The following is an 18551-nucleotide window of genomic DNA, read 5'->3' as shown; positions in this document are numbered from 1 at the left end:
CACTCCGCACATGCGCAGGGCAAGCTCTAGACCGGAAGTATGGGAACAGAAGTTGTCGCGTGAAAGGAGAATTTAACAACAAAGTTACTTGACTGAAGGTGGGCGGTAAATGCTCCCGACCACAAGAGGAGGTACGTTGTAACTCAATACAACAGGGCATATTGGGAGAGATAACCTCAGAGCATAGCTTTTCCAAGACTGATGCTGAGTAAGCTTGGTGACTAGCTAGCTACTTTAATTCACTTGTGCTCCTGGAATCACGACCAAAGCTGCTAGCTAGTGATATTGTTTACAACCAATCCCGCGAGTTGTAGGTCTCGTTCAAGTGCATACCCACTTGCTCAGCATTGGCCCCAAAAGGGTCGACGCTGTCTGTGTTTTGAGACAGTGTTGGAGACAAAGGCAGTGTTGTAGACAATGATGATGATACACAACTGTGTTGTAATGTGTTTCACTTGATTGCAATGCGGTTCCTTCACAGATGCCAAACTTTGAGCTGAAGCCATTGGACGGTGGCAGTCTAGTGCACCTACCCGAGGGCGAGACCGTGCTCGGCAGAGGTCCTCTGTTCGGAGTGAGTGACTTTAGTTTTTCAAAGACATCGTAGTAGGAGATGCTACGCTAATCTCTTTGCATTTAGTGTGTAGTGATGACTGAAAAGTGCTGTTTAGGCTCATTGTGTCAGATACCTTCATCAGCCTATATGCTTGCATCAGTGATTGATTTTTATGAATTCCTGTATTGACACAAAAGCGTGGAGAAAGGGAGTGAGCCAGGGAAGAGAGATTGGAGTTGTATGCAATTTGGATATAAGACTCAAAGAACTCTAACCTGTCACCTCAAGAAAGCTCCCTGTGTTTGGCTCACACATACAAAGTTAATAATGTGTGCAACCACTTGCGTTAGGGCCTTGACAGGAGGTCATGTTTGGTAGCCATGCTCAGTCATATCTGCTAGAGTGTCACATGCTGTTTGTCGGAGCATGACATCTGCATTGTCAGATGAATCGGTCACTAGCACATCGCTGAAGGTGACGGGGGATGAGGTTTTAATCACTGACTTCACCGCACAGCTCTTACATCCACTCGCCACAATTACACTTACTCACCAGTGACATTACTAGGGACTTTATACAGCCACTGGGACAGCAGATGGCAACTTCTTCCCTGTCAGAATACTGACGCAAATAGGCCAGCAGATGGCAGCAGCAAGCTACTGTAAAGGTTCACTGACACACCAAGAGCTGTCAAAATGTGCTGTGTCTAGCCCACTGTCTGCATGAGCGTTCTACTTCACGGCATGAGCACAGTCACCCTCTAAATGCTTCCCCTGACTCATTCCCTTTCTCCACGCTTCTGTGTGACTACAGGAATTCATAAAAATCAATCACTGATGCAAGCATATAGGCTGATGAAGGTATCTGACACAATGAGCCTAAACAGCACTTTTAAGTCATCACTACACACTAACTCACCCCGGACTGTCTTTATCAGTCCGCTGTCATCCTCAAGAAGTATGCCAAAACGATCAACCCTTCTTGTCTCTGTCTCTGTCTCTGTGACTGTGACTGTGGCGGTATCAAATTAGGGACCATGTAGTCACTGGCATACACAGATTAGATAGGTCAGATTGCTACCAGAGAGCTTTACTTCACTGCATAAAATAAAACAATTTCCCCTCTAAATGTTTGAGCTTTGAGCTGAATTTAATGTGTAGAATGTGCTGGATAGGACTATGTAGATGGTCATTTGGTTATGCCTTATTCCCAACTCAAAAATGCAGTTAGATAGACGTTAGAAATTCATGTGGTCTGACGGGTACATGCTATCCACAAACTGGGGAAAAACAGTCACTCACTAAATGTTTTATTGCTTTACTCCTGGCCTTTTATGTACTCTCTGTGACGTGATTTCAGCTGAATTGTATGGAATGGACGATTTGATCCGTACTGATTGCCTTTCAGAATGGACTTTTACATTTCTTCATGTAGCAGAGGATTTTATCCTAGGATTATGGTTGGGTACCTACAGTACAGCACAAGTATACATTGTCATCAGTATGTATACTTACTGGGTGACCTTGACCCTTGACCCTTGTCCTTGGTGGTGTTAGCACCTTGCTGTACCAGTTCAGCTATAGGGTGTATATGTGCTGTACTCACAAATTACCTCTTTTCCAGGTGAACGACAAACGAGTCTCAAGGAATCATGGAGTGCTGGAGAATGCAGACGGAAAGCTCCGGATTAAACCTGTACGTATGTAGCACGGTAGAAGCACACCAATTGGTCACGTGAGATCTCAGAACTGACATAGTTTCATAAAGGTCGTCTAACAATCCCTGCCATATGAAGGCTACAGTGATTACCTGTCCTTGAGTGCTGCTTGTATAAGCGGCCAGCTAACCATGAGCTATTGAAACGAACACACAAGTTGACGTTATATGATGGGGTCAGTCTAAGTTCAGTAATATTTCTTGAATTTGAGGCACCATCCACATGAAGCTGTTTTATGTCAAATACAGCCAGAGTCGTTGTCATAGGGATAGTGTTGTGCAAGAATCGCCATAATCATATAAGTAGCCTGTAGTATAATGACTCAATGTCTGCATGATGTAGAAGGCCAGAAACTTCGATAGTCTTCAGTCAATCAGTCTCATAACAAGATCAGATCTATCCTATTAGCCTTTATGTTCTGTGTAAAATCTTTTTGCAAATTTAGAATGCAACCTTATTATTACAGAGAGATGAGACGAAGCAGACGATAGTCCATCTGTCTCCCTATCTCTCTTCTTATGTCCGTCTTTATCATTGACGATCTGTCTTTTCCATCCTCTCTTCCGCTCTCTCCAGTCCAAACTGGGTCTTGAGCCAGGTCCCATGCAGCCCCATGCCTCACGCAGTGATCAGAGCGCCTGTCCAACAGCAGCTCTGCCTCCTCTCCTTCTCCCGCTCCTTCTTCCTCTCCTTTTCCCTCACCTTCTCTCTCTCCTTCTCCCTCTCTCCTTCTCCCTCTCCTTCTCCCTTTCTCCTTCTCCCTCTCCTTCTTCTCCCTCTCCTTCTCCCTCTCTCCTTCTCCCTCTCCTTCTTCTCCCCCTCGCCTTCTTCCCCACTCCTTCTTCCTCTCCTTCTCTTTCTCCCACTCGCCTTCCTCCCCTCTCCCCTTTGAAGTGAGGCACCCGTGTGTGCCTCCTCGATATGAGACCACTTCTCATGGGTCATCAGCCTGTTGCCATTCACAGTATCCACGTCAGTCTCTACCCCCCCCAGCCCACCCATGTAATCAGTACTGATTGCCTTTGAGCTTATTCCTCTCTCTCCCCACTGAGACCTGAACACGCACTCAACCCCCCAACCCCCCACACCCCCCTGCATCCTTCCCAACCCCTCGAGCACCCACCAAACCCAGAAATGGAAAGAGACCTTTAAACACACTAAGGCCCCAGCGAAAGGCCCCTGTAATCAAATTTTTATAGGTTCTCTCAATGTTTTTGTAATGCAATTTTGCTTTATTGTTTATTTTGAGTCATGTGTGTGTGTGTGTGTGTGTGTGTGTGTGTGTGTGTGTGTGTGTGTGTGTGTGTGTGTGTGTGTGTGTGTGTGTGTTCCTGTGGGACCATTTATGACTGTATTCTTCATTTGTGCAAATTGTGTTTTGCCCATAGTCTGCGTATGTTTTCCAAGCCAGTTCGGTCTGGCTAATGCACTTGGGCTGTGTGTCCAACCGGCTATTCATTTAAAGCTGCCCTCGAAAGGTCAGCTAAGAAGTCAACAGCGCAAGCTTATTTGTTGTGGTGCACTGACGTGTTTGCAGGTAAACAAAGCAAACAGCCACGAAATGCACTTGTCTGTCTGCACTTTTTAAAGGTAGTTATATCTTAATTAGTCAATTAATAGGCAGCGGCGCCACAGTTACATCGCCGAGCGTCATGACCTTTCAGTGATGGGTTTGTCAATTGTGTAATGTCTGATGTTTTCCTGGAAGGGGGCCTAAATGCTGTTTTGTTTAGTTTTTCTCGTTAATGCTGTGTCTAGCAACTCTAATAAAGTAATTGTAAGCCTGCAACATGCCATGAACTCCAACATTAAGCTTTTAATTTGAATTTGTCTAATAACAGAGATGGAAAGGGGATTATTATTATTATTTTTATTATTGCAAATTAAATCATTTAAAATTCAAGGATTAGGGATTTGTATGAGGTTTTAGGAATCTTTAAAATTACAATCACGGCTTGGAAATATGACCAATTATCCCAACACGAGTGGCAACATGCTGCATTAACCTCAGTGGAATAACTGTTCAACCTCCCCTTAGACACTTAGACACTTAAGCCCAGAGACCCACTCCAGATAGTTCTGCTGTATTGAGCGCAGTTGCCAACCCATGCCAAAGAGTCGTGTGCTGGGTATGGTCCCGACTCAGTCTCAGTATCCTCATATTACAGGGGTCAGTGAACCTGTCCGTCGCAATCGACTGGTCGACTTTTCAGACATTCCAAGAGGCTCTAATTGCCTCCTTTAACAGAACGCAAATCGCTTAAGTGAGCCAGTTGTAATCGTATCCAGGCCTCCCGTGGGCCGAGCAGAGAGCAGTGTGTCTTCTCTACAGAAATCTAAAATGGACGAATAACAGCATCTTCAGAATCTAAGGTTCTATCTGTATGCTCTCCACAGGCGCTAATTTAGGTCTGATGCCACCAGTTAGTTCAAGAGCATCGACCTGACTCACCGGACCAAAAATATAAACGTATCACGTAACGTTTTTCTCCCATGTTTCATGAACTGAAATAAAATATCTCATAATGTCTGCATTCTCACAAAAAGTATATTTCTGACACATTTTGTTCATAAACTTTTATCTGTAGCCATAGTCATGCCAAATCCAAAGTTGGTTCAATGGACTGATTTCCTAATTTAACTGTAACTTAGTAAAATCATTGAGATCGCTCTGTCGCTCTGTGTAGGTTCAATATTGTTCAAATGCTGATGCTAATGTGTGAATCGGGAGGATCGTATTTGCTGCTATCTAGATTTTACATCTTGAAATTTGCCTCACCATCATTCAGTGTAAAGATCGTGGCGAGTTTGAACCACATACAACTCACAACTCACAACTCGAAAAACTTAAAGCGGCCTATTTGGATAGTGTGGCAGTAACTCGTCATTGTTTTCCTGAACTGTTTGCACTACAGTGATATTAATAGACTGCTTGTTAGCAGGGGCCACAGCCGAGACGCCGCCATGATGGACTCGAGGGAGCGGGATTATTACGGTGCCGTGGTCATGCATTAGTTTTGTATTTCCGTCGTGTTAATGGACCGTGACTGAGGGACGGATGTCTCTCCTCTTCCACGTGAAAGATTTTTATCTCTGATTCATCTCTGAATTGCCCTGAGATCGTCGTCCATTAGTGAAAAGCCAGATGTGCGGGTGCACACGTTATTGAAATTGTTATATAAACCATGAAACGGGCGGTGTCACCGCTGCCACTGACAGAACCGTAGACATCTCTCCAGGAGGTCCTATTCATGCCTGACACGATTGTGGCGTTATAGAGAGCCACAAGATGCTCCTATCAAACCTTACACTGAAGGTCGCATTTTAAGAGGATCCCAAGACTTGTGATATACTTTCATTATCATCACTGAGAATGCCAAGTGCACCTCACATTTTTGTGCTTTTTGAACCCCTTGCCCTTGATGAGTAGAGTAACTTAAGTAGGCTTGGGTGAATACAGCATAACAATAGCAGGTTATAGGCCTGGTGAGTAGAGTAACTTAAGTAGCCTTGGGTGAATACAGTATAACAATAGCAGGTTATGAACAGAGTAACTTAAGTAGCCTTGGGTGAATACAGCATATCAATAGCAGGTTATAGGCCTGGTGGTCGTTAGTTTATATTTTGTCACATACGTTTGAAAGCTTATTTTTTTCCCATTTGGAATGGGTGGATGTAGGTTTCTCCATTGAATTTGTTTCTCTGTTTAATTTGTTCCTCTATCTTTGGTTGGAATGTGGCCACTGAAGGAAATCTGCTGAAATAATTCAATGATTTTTCTCCTCCTCCTCCTCCAGACCCACGTGAACCCGTGCTTCATCCAGGCTTCCCTGGAGGCGTCTCCACAGCCCCTGAAGAAGGACCAGTGGCACACGCTCGACCCAGGAGAGATGTTCTCCCTCCTGCCGGGGAAACACATCTACCAGGTGGTGGCCGTGGAGGAGCGGGGGGCTGAAGAGGAGATTGAAGGCACTCTCAGGTGAGGCAGCATAGCCAAGAGCGGAGATGTTCAGCGATGGTGGGGATACCGCATTGAAGCCACCCGTGTGTACTGGTTGTAAGTCAAGGAGGAACACAAACAAAGCCTGTCTGTCTGTCTGGCATATCTCTATGTCTGTCTGTCAGCCTCTAAGTCTGTCTGTGTATTTTGGGTGGGAATCACCAGGGATCGCACCAAAGCATCGCCTTTTTAATTTTTCTTTATGTACACGACAAGTTCTGCAACAAGCAAAGTCCACCATGTATGAACTAAACCTAGTTTAATTCCATGAGCAAGATCTTTAAGTGTAAACATGGGTAGGTCAGTGCAATGCTCCCACACGCCACACAGTAGCTGTAGTTCATCCTCGACGGACAGCTCGTCCGTCAGTGGAATAAGGGCCCTTAGTGTAAATCCATCCATATCCGTATCTGACTGCCTGTCCATCTGGCCTCTCCCGGTTTATCTGTACATCAGTCACAGCTCCATTTCCAGACAATCCATACAGCACGCTCCATCCAGGGTAAACAAAATCATATCGGCCAATGATGAGGGAGTCAAAAGGCATGAGGCCATCAGGAGACAAAATGGAATACGCTTCTACTCTTCTCCAGAGCCCATTTGTTAATCTGCTCAGTGTGGCTGTATTGATTCTGTTTTTTTTTTGTTATTAAGTGACTCGTGGCATGAGCTGCCTCGCCCTGTTTTGAACTGTTCAGAAGTTAATGAGCGTAAACCACTCTCACAGGTTTGAGCGTAAACCACTCTCACAGGTTTGAGTTAATGAGCGTAAACCACTCTCACAGGTTTGAGTTAATGAGCGTAAACCACTCTCACAGGTTTGAGTTAATGAGCGTAAACCACTCTCACAGGTTTGAGTTAATGAGCGTAAACCACTCTCACAGGTTTGAGCGTAAACCACTCTCACAGGTTTGAGTTAATGAGCGTAAACCACTCTCACAGGTTTGAGTTAATGAGCGTAAACCACTCTCACAGGTTTGAGTTAATGAGCGTAAACCACTCTCACAGGTTTGAGTTAATGAGCGTAAACCACTCTCACAGGTTTGAGTTAACGAGCGTAAACCACTCTCACAGGTTTGAGTTAATGAGCGTAAACCACTCTCACAGGTTTGACTTAATGAGCGTAAACCACTCTCACAGGTTTGAGTTAATGAGCGTAAACCACTCTCACAGGTTTGAGTTAACGAGCGTAAACCACTCTCACAGGTTTGCGTGCTGGCAAAAGCTTTCTTATACCCACAATTCATTTCAAAACCTGACTGACAAAAGAGAGACAATTTAGTGTTTTTTTTTTATTTAATTTTATTTGGCAGCAGCTGAATTTACCAAGTATATTATTTTCAATAAACAACGGTCTCAATAGGCGGAATAAGCTTGATCAGGCATCATTAAGCCGGTGGCCCTCAAGCTAGTGTCTGTTGCACTGAGGAAAAAACTGGCATTCTGTGTGTGTGTCTGCGTGTGTTTGTTTGTGCGCGCACGCGCGTGTGTGTGTGTGTGTGTGTGTGTGTGTGTGTGTGTGTGTGTGTGTGTGTGTGTGTGTGTGTGTGTGTGTGTGTGTGTGTGTGTGTGTGTGTGTGTGTGTGTGTGTGTGTGTGTGTGTGTGAGGGTAGTTGTGACCGTGCCCTTTAGTAACTCCCCTTTATCATGGCAGCATTGACAAAACAGGCAACAGGAGACCCATTGATATTGACATTTTGATAAATGATCTGAATGCGTCATGTGAATGTATGTGGCTTCTCAACAGATGTTAGATAGAGACCCGTCGGCTTCTCCCTCTACTGCTTGGTATTGCCACATGAAAACAATTCATCTATCAAAACTGAAGTATTAATGATTTTTTCCAAACGAGGCTCGGGAGGAGCCCATAGGGACGGAGATAGTATTGAACTCGCCACACTCCCGCTTTGGAGGAGATTAAGACCTGCCTCACCTGTTCACTACGCCACACGCTCTGGTGTGGCTAGGTATCCCACCTCCTCCTTTTCACTGGTAGCTCTAAGCTCGTATCGCATCCTTATCCATAGGGGGTGTCCGCAGACATCGCTCACACACGGTCATAGGCATAGGCATTCCAGGACCGCGGACAGCTCCCGAGCCAGACATGCTTGCATTAGCGCTGTAGTACAAACATTCCCAGCATTCCCAGAATTCCCAAGGGTGAGGAATATTTAGGGAGAAAAAATTGAAACACTATCTGTGGTAAGAAAACATTTCATTTTTAACATTTTAAACAAGTTCATATATTGGGCCTTAATTTAATTGCAACTGGCAACGAGCAAAGTCCGGCGGGCATGAACTAAAGCTAATTTAATAACTTGGCAAAATGATTTTGCTAATTTAATATCATGAACAAGAGCCTACGCACAAACATGGGTGGGTCAGTGCTCCCACACATGGCACGATAGCTTAACTTCATGCTCGGCGGACCTTGCTCGTTGCCCGTCATTGAAATTAGGGTGCACTGCCTGAAGGAGAGGGCTGCGTGACTGCGTGGCGTCACCATGGTTGCACTCTGACTGCCATAGAACCCCAGAAACATTTGAAATAAAAGTTAAAGCCGACATGAATTACATCTAAATGATGACACTATTCCATATAAACTGTGTAGAAGTTAGACAGTTAGGTCCCTGTATGTCTTTTCCAAGGTGGATTACACCATGTCACAATATTACCATGCTATCATTACCTTACAGCCCAAATTAAAATGCGTACCTGTTACGCATTTTGACATCAAAGTACGCTGGTACGAGTTGATGCTCTAAAAGTACGCATAACGCTCAATAATGCATTGCCGGTTTTCAACGGGTTCAACCTTCAAAGTCTGTCTGTGTCGAGTCGCCAAGGCGTACATGGGCAGCTGCAGCGGAGCAAGAAGCAGAAGAGGAGTTTGACCAATCACAGGCCCCCTATCGTTACTATCCTCTGTATGACCCTCGAAATCAGAGAGTACTAGGTTACTCTGCAGTCAGTAGAATCAACTGCTGTTTCAGTTAGCGATTTTTCATTCATACTTACCTAACTCTCCCTTCTCGCCCACATCTGGCCAATTCTTCAAGTGAGGACATTAAGACAAGTTAAAAATCACTGAAAGGTAAACTGACGAGTAATGCAGAGATGAGACGTTACATTAATTTAATTTTAGCCCAACGATGCTAACCATGCGGTCTTCATGTTTGCCATCGATTTAAAATGGCAAATAGATCTAAGTGTCTTGGCTGTATTAGAAATGGTTTAACGTTACGTTTTCTTGGTGTTTTAATATGACACATTTTAGACAAACTCTTGTAGTAGGCTACCATGGCAGACCCACTAGATAAAAAAAAAAGATTGCATGCACCTCAAAAATTAATTGATAGTTACCGGGAGAGATGCCATGCCTCCAATGCATATTATCAGAGAATCATAGGCCTACCTGTCCGATGTTCTCAAGTTCATGCTCGAAGTCCGCAACAGCTTTCTACCTTGTCCACACATAGGCCTACGCACAGCTATTGTCATGTCACAGTGTAATAGGCTATATGTTTCTACTAATAATAGGCTAATGATAATAGCCTAATAAAACTCTTCCACTGACTAGAATTTAATTAAATGATAAAGAAGCGAACACAGCGCCATCATTTGGTCTTAGCAGTTGTCTAGTCCTGGTATCACATCATGTCATTGGGCTTGCATTCAAACCGTGATGAAACAAGGCACTTGACAGGTATGAGGCTGTGTTAAATATGTTAATTAAAAAGGGAAAAAATACAACATGACAATTGTTTGAGAAGGTCCTAAGCAGCCTAGAGTGAAATAACATCCCAGAGGAAATTGAATAGGCCTGTTGCGTACTGCTCACTTGCTCACTTGTGCAGAGAAAGTTTTTATTAGGGCTATGAATTTTATAACAGTAGCCTATCGCAGATAACAGTTATCACTTTTTTTTTTTTTCATTAGGCCTACTAAAGTGGTTCAGAATTGCATTATTTATTAGCTCAGAATGCGATCTATTGGTTCAAACATGCAACAGCATAGTAACTAATAAAATGAAGGCCACAAAATCTTGGACAGGACAACGGAAAAATCATGGGGGTATACTACATTTACAACAGTTCTCTCTATGCCTCAGATAAATAAGGTCTTTCTTCTAAATCATGTATTTATATCTATAGGAGCTAGAGACTAGCCAACATGAATTTCTCTATTCATAATGATTACGTTACCTCCATTCTCAGTTAGACCAATTTCTGTTCTGGACTGCTTTGACCTGTGGGTGTTGATCTGTGAACATTTCCAGCCAAGTATTTTTGGCTCGCCAGTTGCCCCCCTCCCAACACAAACCCCCCCCCTCCACAAACCCAGTGGTTAACATCATATCAGTGGTGCGTATAAAAAATAAATTGAGGTGAATTCAGGTGTGTTACTGTGAACCCACCGAGCTGTACCGCCACAGAGCGTGTGTATCCAAAAGCACAGACAATCCTTTCACATGCTAGAGCTAACACTGTCTAAACACGCGCTCGTTCCGCCGGCCGAGTGCTTTCTAGGCATCCCTCACATGGCTTGGTTGCGCCCCACTGCAAAATTAGGTCATTGACATAAGGTTCCGGATTCTGCTACCAAATTTAGTGATGTGATTTTTCTTTTTCAAACTCCTAACTTAACCTAAGCGTAGCCAGAACAAACACAGACCTAGACATACACAAACAGGGACTGACAAACACACACACACACACATACAGGCACACACACACACCCTGATGCAGATACACACACACACACACACCATCATGAATGCAGAGAATCTGTTGACTTCGCAGAGCAGGAAGCGCAGTCCTCTGTGATGTGATGATCGTGACTAATTGATTTTGAACGTGCGTCATCTGCATCCGTTTCCAAGTGTAGACTTTCATCTGCACCAGGCTAGCACTCGGGGGGAATTTGGGGGGGAGGGGTACTTTAAGAGAGGGGTACTCTGCTTTGCTTTGAATATCACATGAGAATCCTGTTATCAGTCTGAGGAGTACACACACAGACACAGACACACACACACACGGACACACACACACACGGACACACACACACGGACACACACACACGGACACACGGACACGGACACGGACACAGACACAGACACACACAGACACAGACACACACACACACACACACAGACACACAGGCACAGACACACAGACACACAGGCACAGACACACAGGCACAGGCACAGACACACAGGCACAGACACACGGACACAGACACACAGACACACGGACACACACACACAGACACACACACACACACAGACCCACACACACAGACACACACACACACAGACACACACACACACACACACACACAGACACACACACACACACACACACAGACACAGACACAGACACACACACACACACACACACACACACACACAGACACACACACAGACACACACACACAGACACACACACACACACACACTCAGTCACAGGCACAGGCACACTCTCTATTGTTCATACCCGCATGAGCTCACAAACACTCTCTCAGTCTCTCTAGCTCTTTCTTATTCTTGCGGGCTCTCTCATGTTGCATACACATGCGCACAAATACACAGGCTGGTGGATATAAGCACACACACACACACACACACACACACACACTCACATATTAGAAATAAAAAAAATTCAACCTTTTGTAAAACAAAGGCCAGGTTACATTTAGGGGCTGGGCAGTAAATCAGAAACACAGTGATATATTCAATATGGCATTCATATGGCTTGAAGTTCTACAGCTCGAATTCGAACGTGAAGAAAACAATAGAAAATAATATTTTCAACTTGAGTTCCTCCCAAAGTCAAACACCTTCCCCCGCCACTGACTGAGCTTCATGTCATATTGACATTTCTCTTCAGCGCGTCCGAGATACAAGTTTTATTTTCCGCCCAGCCCTCACCTTTTTCACTATGTGTCTCTGTCCACGCCACTCACAGTAGTGGTGCAAGCCAAGCGCTCCAACCAACCCAGAGAGAGAGTGTGTGTGTGTGTGTGTGTGTGTGTGTGTGTGTGTGTGTGGTGGTGAAAGCCAAGCGCTCCAACCAACCCAGAGAGCCCAGAGAGTGTGTGTGTGTGTGTGTGAGAGTGTGTGTGTGTGTGTGTGTGAGTCTCCATGTGTCTGTCTTTCAGTGTGTGCCTGTGTGTGCACGCAGAGTAGCAGTGGTGTGTGTGTGTTCCCTAACATCTCAAAGCAAAGTAGGTGTTGTGTGTGTGTGTGTGCGTGTGTGTGTGTGTATTCAATAACATCTCCATAGAGCTTGGGTGTGTATGTGTCTTTTGTGTTTGTGTAAGTGTGTCTTTGTGTTTGTGTGTCTTTGTGTTTGTGTAAGTGTGTCTTTGTGTTTGTGTAAGTGTGTGTGTGTTTTTGTGTCTATGTGTGTTTGTGTAAGTGTGTGTTTTTGTGTCTGTGTAAGTGTGTGTGTGTGTGCGTGTGTGCGTGTGTGTGTGTGTGTGTGGGTGTGTGTGTGTGTTTGTGTGTTTCACTGACATACCCCAACTCCTTTAGTTAAAAGCAGGGATTAAAGTATTCCGGCACCGTGCCGGATTTCCGGCGTGCGGTGTTTGGCTGCGAAAAAAATTCGTATATTGAAAAAAAAAAAAAAAAAAAAAAAAAAACCACGTCTCGATATCATCACCATCACTTTCGAGTTTATGAGTTTGTCTGCCAATGAAATGAAAGGAGCACAACTCTCCCGCTCTCAGAATAACATTATTAGCCAATCAGAAGTAGATTTGGGCGGGTCTTGGGGAAATGTGCTTCAAACACCGACTTTTCTCTATCGCTCTGCCTAGCGTAGATGCCCGAGTAGAGACACCACACCAAAGGAGAGTAGGATGGAAAGTAAGTTCATGAAAATAAATGGCGCTGGGCATGGATAGAAGAGATGGGAAGGGAAGGACAGTAAGCCTTTTGGTAGCTGGTGTTAGAAGTTAAGAGAAGCAGGTGCTTGCTTCTGCACTTTGTGCTCGAGAAAGCTAATATAGCCTATGCAACTAGCTAGCTCTCCAACACACAACGCCTTTACCGGGAGCAACATCCACAGCTGATGTACCGGCATCAATAACTGACCGTGTGTGTGATGTGTGTTTGACTAAACTGTCAATATCCAATCAGCATGCCGCTATTTTAACACACACGGCATAACACCAGAGTTTAAAAGACGTATTTCGGAAAAGCTAAAAAAAAAACCGCCATGTTTTCCTTAAATGTCGACGAAGCCACCAACAAGTACATGGACAAAGTCCTGTTTTGTATTTATTTCCCAACATTAAAGTTACCAGTTCTTGTAACATTTTAATGTTTTGTTTGTTATTTATTTTATTGATATATTGTCTATTAATTTCCTAGTATTTAATTTACGATTATTTCTTTTGAACAAAGTAATTATGGAAATGTTGTAATATAAAACTACATTATTATCTACAGTTCACTGTTGCACTTTAACAGTTTAAAAAGTAAATCGCTGTCCTTTTTCATATATCATCAATTAAATGGTTGCAAATCAAATCTTCTTCCACTGACATACCCATATAACATGTCATCTTGTAACCTTTCAAGGACAAAGCTTAGCAGCAAAACTTGATATCAAAAGAAATCGTAAATGCCACATGTGTTAGTACCATATTGTAGTGAGGTGGAGGACTATTACTGACCTTTCTTGGGATTGCAGTTTCAAAAGTCTCACCATAATCTGCAATCATTCATTTCTAAATGTTTGTTTGTTTGTTTGGTTGGTTTTTTTACCCTGCGAATGTGTCCATGCCATGGGAAGACACACCCCCCCCCCCCCTCCCACACACAAAAAAAAGTTCAGGCTCAGGATTTTTTTTTGCTTTAAACCCTGTAAAAGCTAAGTTAAAAGGGATTAACAACAGCAAGATCATGGCTAGAAGTCATGACCATGCACCATCAAATTAATTTGAGGATGTTATACAAAAAAATTGTTAGTACTACCTCCAAAACATGTGTATTAATGATGAGGATGGATCAATATTTGACGTTAAAACCCACAGCTGGAGCTGCAGGCAATCATATTGACACCTACAGACTTAACACCCATAAGGGTTTGGTTTCTGCAGACGTCTCCACCATTTAGACTTAGACTTAACCTATATTCTACCTAGAATAAAGGGCTATCTCTATAAACAAACAGGATAATAGTGAGTTCTGAATCTGTTTGCATTCTTCCACAGCAACAGCCAAAATCTTGAAGAGAGTGATGGAGAGGTCGTGGTACCCGAGGAAGCAAATACTTCCTGGTCGGCACCGCCATCAGCCAATGACAAGCCGGATCGGTCCACTCTCCCAGACAGAGGGGGTCCCTCTGTTTGCCAGCAGTCTACGCTGGTAGCCAGCTTAGAAGGAAAGAGCTTGTTACTTCCTCCCAGCTCCCCTGCTAGGGACCAGGTAAGCCTGTCCTGTGATGTTTACTGTATGTAATACTAGTCTGGATCAAAGGTCAATTTCAACTTAATTTTAATTATGTACGGAGCGCTGTTGAACAATGGACGTTATCTCTGAAAGAAACCTGAAGCAGAACCTGTCTCGAAAGGGGGGACCTATCCGCTCGAGATTGACCCAGGTAGAAAAAGGAGAAGGATAGAAATCTTTATACAGTACCAGTCAAAAGTTTGGACACACCCTTTAAATTTTTTTGAGAAGTGTTTTCTTTACTTTTATTACATTTAAACTACGAAAGAACACATATGGAATGATGTACTAAACAAAAAAAAGTTTTATCTACCATGTAGAAAATAATAAAATCAAAGAAAAATCTTCTCAAAAAATTAGAAGGTGTATCCAAACTTTTGACTGGTACTGTATATGTGATATATATGTGTGTTTTTACAATCCAAAGAGGAATAGCTTGTATCTTATGTATATATACTGTATATGCTAGAGAGCTATACTTTTACTTATCATTTTGCTCCAAGGGTCTCGAACCCATGACTCTGGTGTTTTGTTAGCAATATACTCTACTAGTTTAGCTGCAGGAACTCTTTAGTTTTGTTTGAGAACGACACCGAATTCTTCATGCAGTCTGTACTAATGATAAATGTTCAATTCAATTTAATGAATTTATATGTACGTACATATATATTGAATTGAAGTGAAATATAGCCAAAGGTCTTGTGTCATCAGCCACCAGATGGCGAAGTGTCGGAGCGTCTAGATGGTGAAATGTCGGTGCCGGCACGAAGGATTAGGACGCTTCCATCGTGGATGGTGGCAGCCAGCAGTGGAGATGTCAAGAGCCCAAGCACTCCCAAAGGTGACACACACCCACACACAGACTTATACACACACATACACACGCGTGTGCGCACGCGCACCATCCCCCCCCACACACACACACACAGACTTATACACACACATACACACTGTTGTATCTCAGAGGCAGTAGGAGTTTGACCAAGGGTTGATTTACTAGCGGGCTTCTTAGCGACGTTGCCTAGCAACAGGTAATTGCTAATCAGAAGCAAGCATGTGTAATTTCACAGCCAGAGACCATGTGGCGTCTCCAAACAACGGGTCACCCTCATGTCCGTAAAGATTTAGAGATTAACAGATAGTCTGTAACAGTAACGCAGTTGCCATAACACTGTCCGTTATTGCGCTGTTGTCCAATACAGACAATAGACCTAATCTACAGTTTATGGTCAAGAATGTCAGAATGGTCACCCTTGTCTGAAGTTGAGTGTGTGCTGGAACAGACCCAGATCTATGGGGTTGCATAAAACCCCTAATTCATTATTACATTCTGTTTCTATATCATTATGTCATAATTACTATTTGTATATTTTTTTTTTACAATATTTTTTAATGTGAGGGGTGACACCAACATCTCTCCTGATCTTGTGGCACATCTTGGGCTACATAAGAAAACACCTCCGACAACAGCTGTTGCTGTTGTTGTTGTCTTTGACGTTTACATTTAGTCCTTGATGTAGGCATTAAAGTACATATTCTCCCTTGTACGTCGCTTTGGACAAAAGCGTCTGCTAAATGAGTAAATGTAAATGTAAATGTAAATAAAGGGAATGGCTCATGGCTCAGCGATCATCAGTGGTTTTTAAATTGCAAACATCAGATTCATGTTTTGTTTTGGTTAGCCTACTAATGGGCCCGTTAAATAGCCAGTTAGTTGTTGGCTGAATTAATTATGCGTTCGTTTAATCATCCAGTTGTTTTCAGAGATCAATGAACGGGCATAATGCATTCCATTCTGGCAATTCTCCCCCTTTTCTCTCTCTTTCCTTTTCTCTCTCTCTCACTTCCTCTCTCTCTCTCTCAGATTCTCTCCCCTTTCTCTCTCTCTTTCCTTCTCTCTCTCTCTCTCTCTCTCTCTCTCTCTCTCTCTCTCAGATTCTCTCCCCCTTTCTCTCTCTCTTTCCTTCTCTCTCTCTCTCTCTCTCTCTCTCTCTCTCTCTCTCAGATTCTCTCCCCCTTTCTCTCTCTCTTTCCTTTTCTCTCTCTCACTTTCTCTCTCTTTCTCTCTCACAATCTCTTCCCCTTTCTCTTATATCTTTTTATTTTTGCTCCCTCTATCAATCTAGTTATCTCCGTTTCAGTCTGCTGTGTTTGCGTGTAACCAGGGACCCACAAAGGGCAACACCCCCTGTGTTTATGCAGGTGCACCGGACAGATAAATGTGTTGTCTTGTGCTTGTATGAGTGTGTGTGTGTATTTTAGTTTTATGCATGTGTGTTTTGGGTGTGGTTCTGCTTCTGTATGTCTTGTGCTTGTGTGTGTGTGTGTGTGTGTGCGTGTGCGCGCATTTACTATGTATTGGTATTATGATGTGCACACTTCTCATACTGATGAATAGTGAAACATACAGCCCTTTGGCAGGGAATGGCTCATGGGTGCCATTTTGAAGAGTCATTGCAATATAAAGAAAGCATAGACGGTGAAGACATTTTGATTCTGGGGTTGGCTGTACGAGCAAATATCCTGTCTGTGAAAACGACAAAGTGACAAGAAACCTCCGCTGTATAGATCATTTTTCCCATAAAGGGGCTGATCACGTGAGTCCATGCACTTTTGCCAACAGCCTTGGAGAATCGCTCTCCCGTACTCCTGTATGGTGTTCATTCATAGCGATGATTGCAGTCTTCACCTGCCCTTTGACTTGTCTCATTGATCGTAGGCGGGAAAAATGATTGTGACGTCACAATGACACCTCTCACTGTGTACCGCCGAGGCACTCGACAGCTTTCATCTTGACCTTTGGGTCCAGAAGATGCACTTCTATAACTCCTCACTTTCTCTTCTTAGAAAAATAAAACCAGGAAGCAGAAAGACTTGTTTTTCACTTCCCAGTCCCCACAGTCGGCACTTTCTGAAGGCTGTTTTCTCTTGCACGACATGAGACCTCAGTTTAGTTTTTTTTTTACCCACTCAAAGGGGATTTTGGTGATACCATCGCACAGCAGATGGGTTACATCCCGAGGTGTCATTTAGCAGTCACAATTTTTTATGGTCGTGTACATTTCAAGTGGCCATGTGCTTTCCTCAGTGCTCTCCCGTGGCACGATAAAGCGTTCCCTCTGAACTGCTTCACTGGATACGGTCCATCATTGCCGGCTTCCCATTCCCCCGATGCTCTTAACTGTGAGGGCAGGATCGACTTGCAGCCTCGCTGGTTCAACTCCGGCTTTAACCCCTACGTCTGGTTTCCTAATCCGACTCTAAATCTAACTGATCCATGGCCATGTTTGTTTTGTTTTGGTTCGTTTGTTGTTTGTGTGATAGGGGCTGGGAAGAGGGGTCCAGCGAAAGCGGCCACGACGCCCAAACCCAAACCCAAACCGGCCAGCCAGGTGGCTGCTGCTGCTGCTGCTGCTGCTCCTGCTGCTGCTCCTGCTGCAAGCCGGGCCACACCACAGTGGGCCAGAACCCGGGTCCTGTCCTCGGAGGAGGAGGAAGAGGTGCTGGAAGAGAAGGAGGAAGTGGTCCAGTCGGCCAAGAGGTGGAGGAAGAGGACGAAGAGCGCAGATGATGAGGAGGAGGAGGAAGAGGAAGCCTGAGGTAATCATGTCGTTGAGAAAGGAGGACAAATTCAGACTATTAATGCCATCTTGCATTATGCATCACACGTCTGTTTAAAATGAACTGTGTATATTTTGGGAAAGTACGATGAGGAAGAGCTGGTGTTTGATATGTAAAACGGCCTTAAAATGGCAGCTGGCTGTGTCTGGGTGAGGAGAGAGTGGATATATATATATATATATATATATCCACTATA

At 43.9% G+C, this 18551-nt stretch overlaps 1 protein-coding gene across 3 annotated transcripts; it reads left to right on the top strand.

The window, feature by feature from the left end:
* Nucleotides 1–5: 5 nt before the first annotated feature.
* LOC116217883 (aprataxin and PNK-like factor) lies at nt 6–18348 on the top strand. Of its 3 annotated transcripts, none has more exons than XM_031561786.2 (7): nt 6–131; nt 482–574; nt 2180–2251; nt 6071–6252; nt 14497–14710; nt 15446–15575; nt 18059–18348. In XM_031561786.2, the coding sequence occupies exons 2-7, from the start codon at nt 482–484 to the stop codon at nt 18331–18333; spliced, it is 966 nt and encodes a 321-aa protein (XP_031417646.2). In that variant the 5' UTR covers nt 6–131; the 3' UTR covers nt 18334–18348. The 3 variants fall into 3 exon arrangements, with proteins under 3 accessions (XP_031417646.2, XP_042559390.1, XP_042559389.1); XM_042703456.1 differs by having other exon boundaries at nt 6–208; XM_042703455.1 differs by lacking the exons at nt 6–131; nt 482–574; nt 2180–2251 and adding an exon at nt 3614–3810.
* Nucleotides 18349–18551: the final 203 nt, after the last annotated feature.

The sequence above is a fragment of the Clupea harengus genome, chromosome 24, assembly GCF_900700415.2.
Source record: "Clupea harengus chromosome 24, Ch_v2.0.2, whole genome shotgun sequence".
Lineage (NCBI taxonomy): Eukaryota > Metazoa > Chordata > Actinopteri > Clupeiformes > Clupeidae > Clupea > Clupea harengus.
Note: the sequence above shows the minus strand (reverse complement) of the source record. Positions and strands in the feature narration are given on the sequence as shown.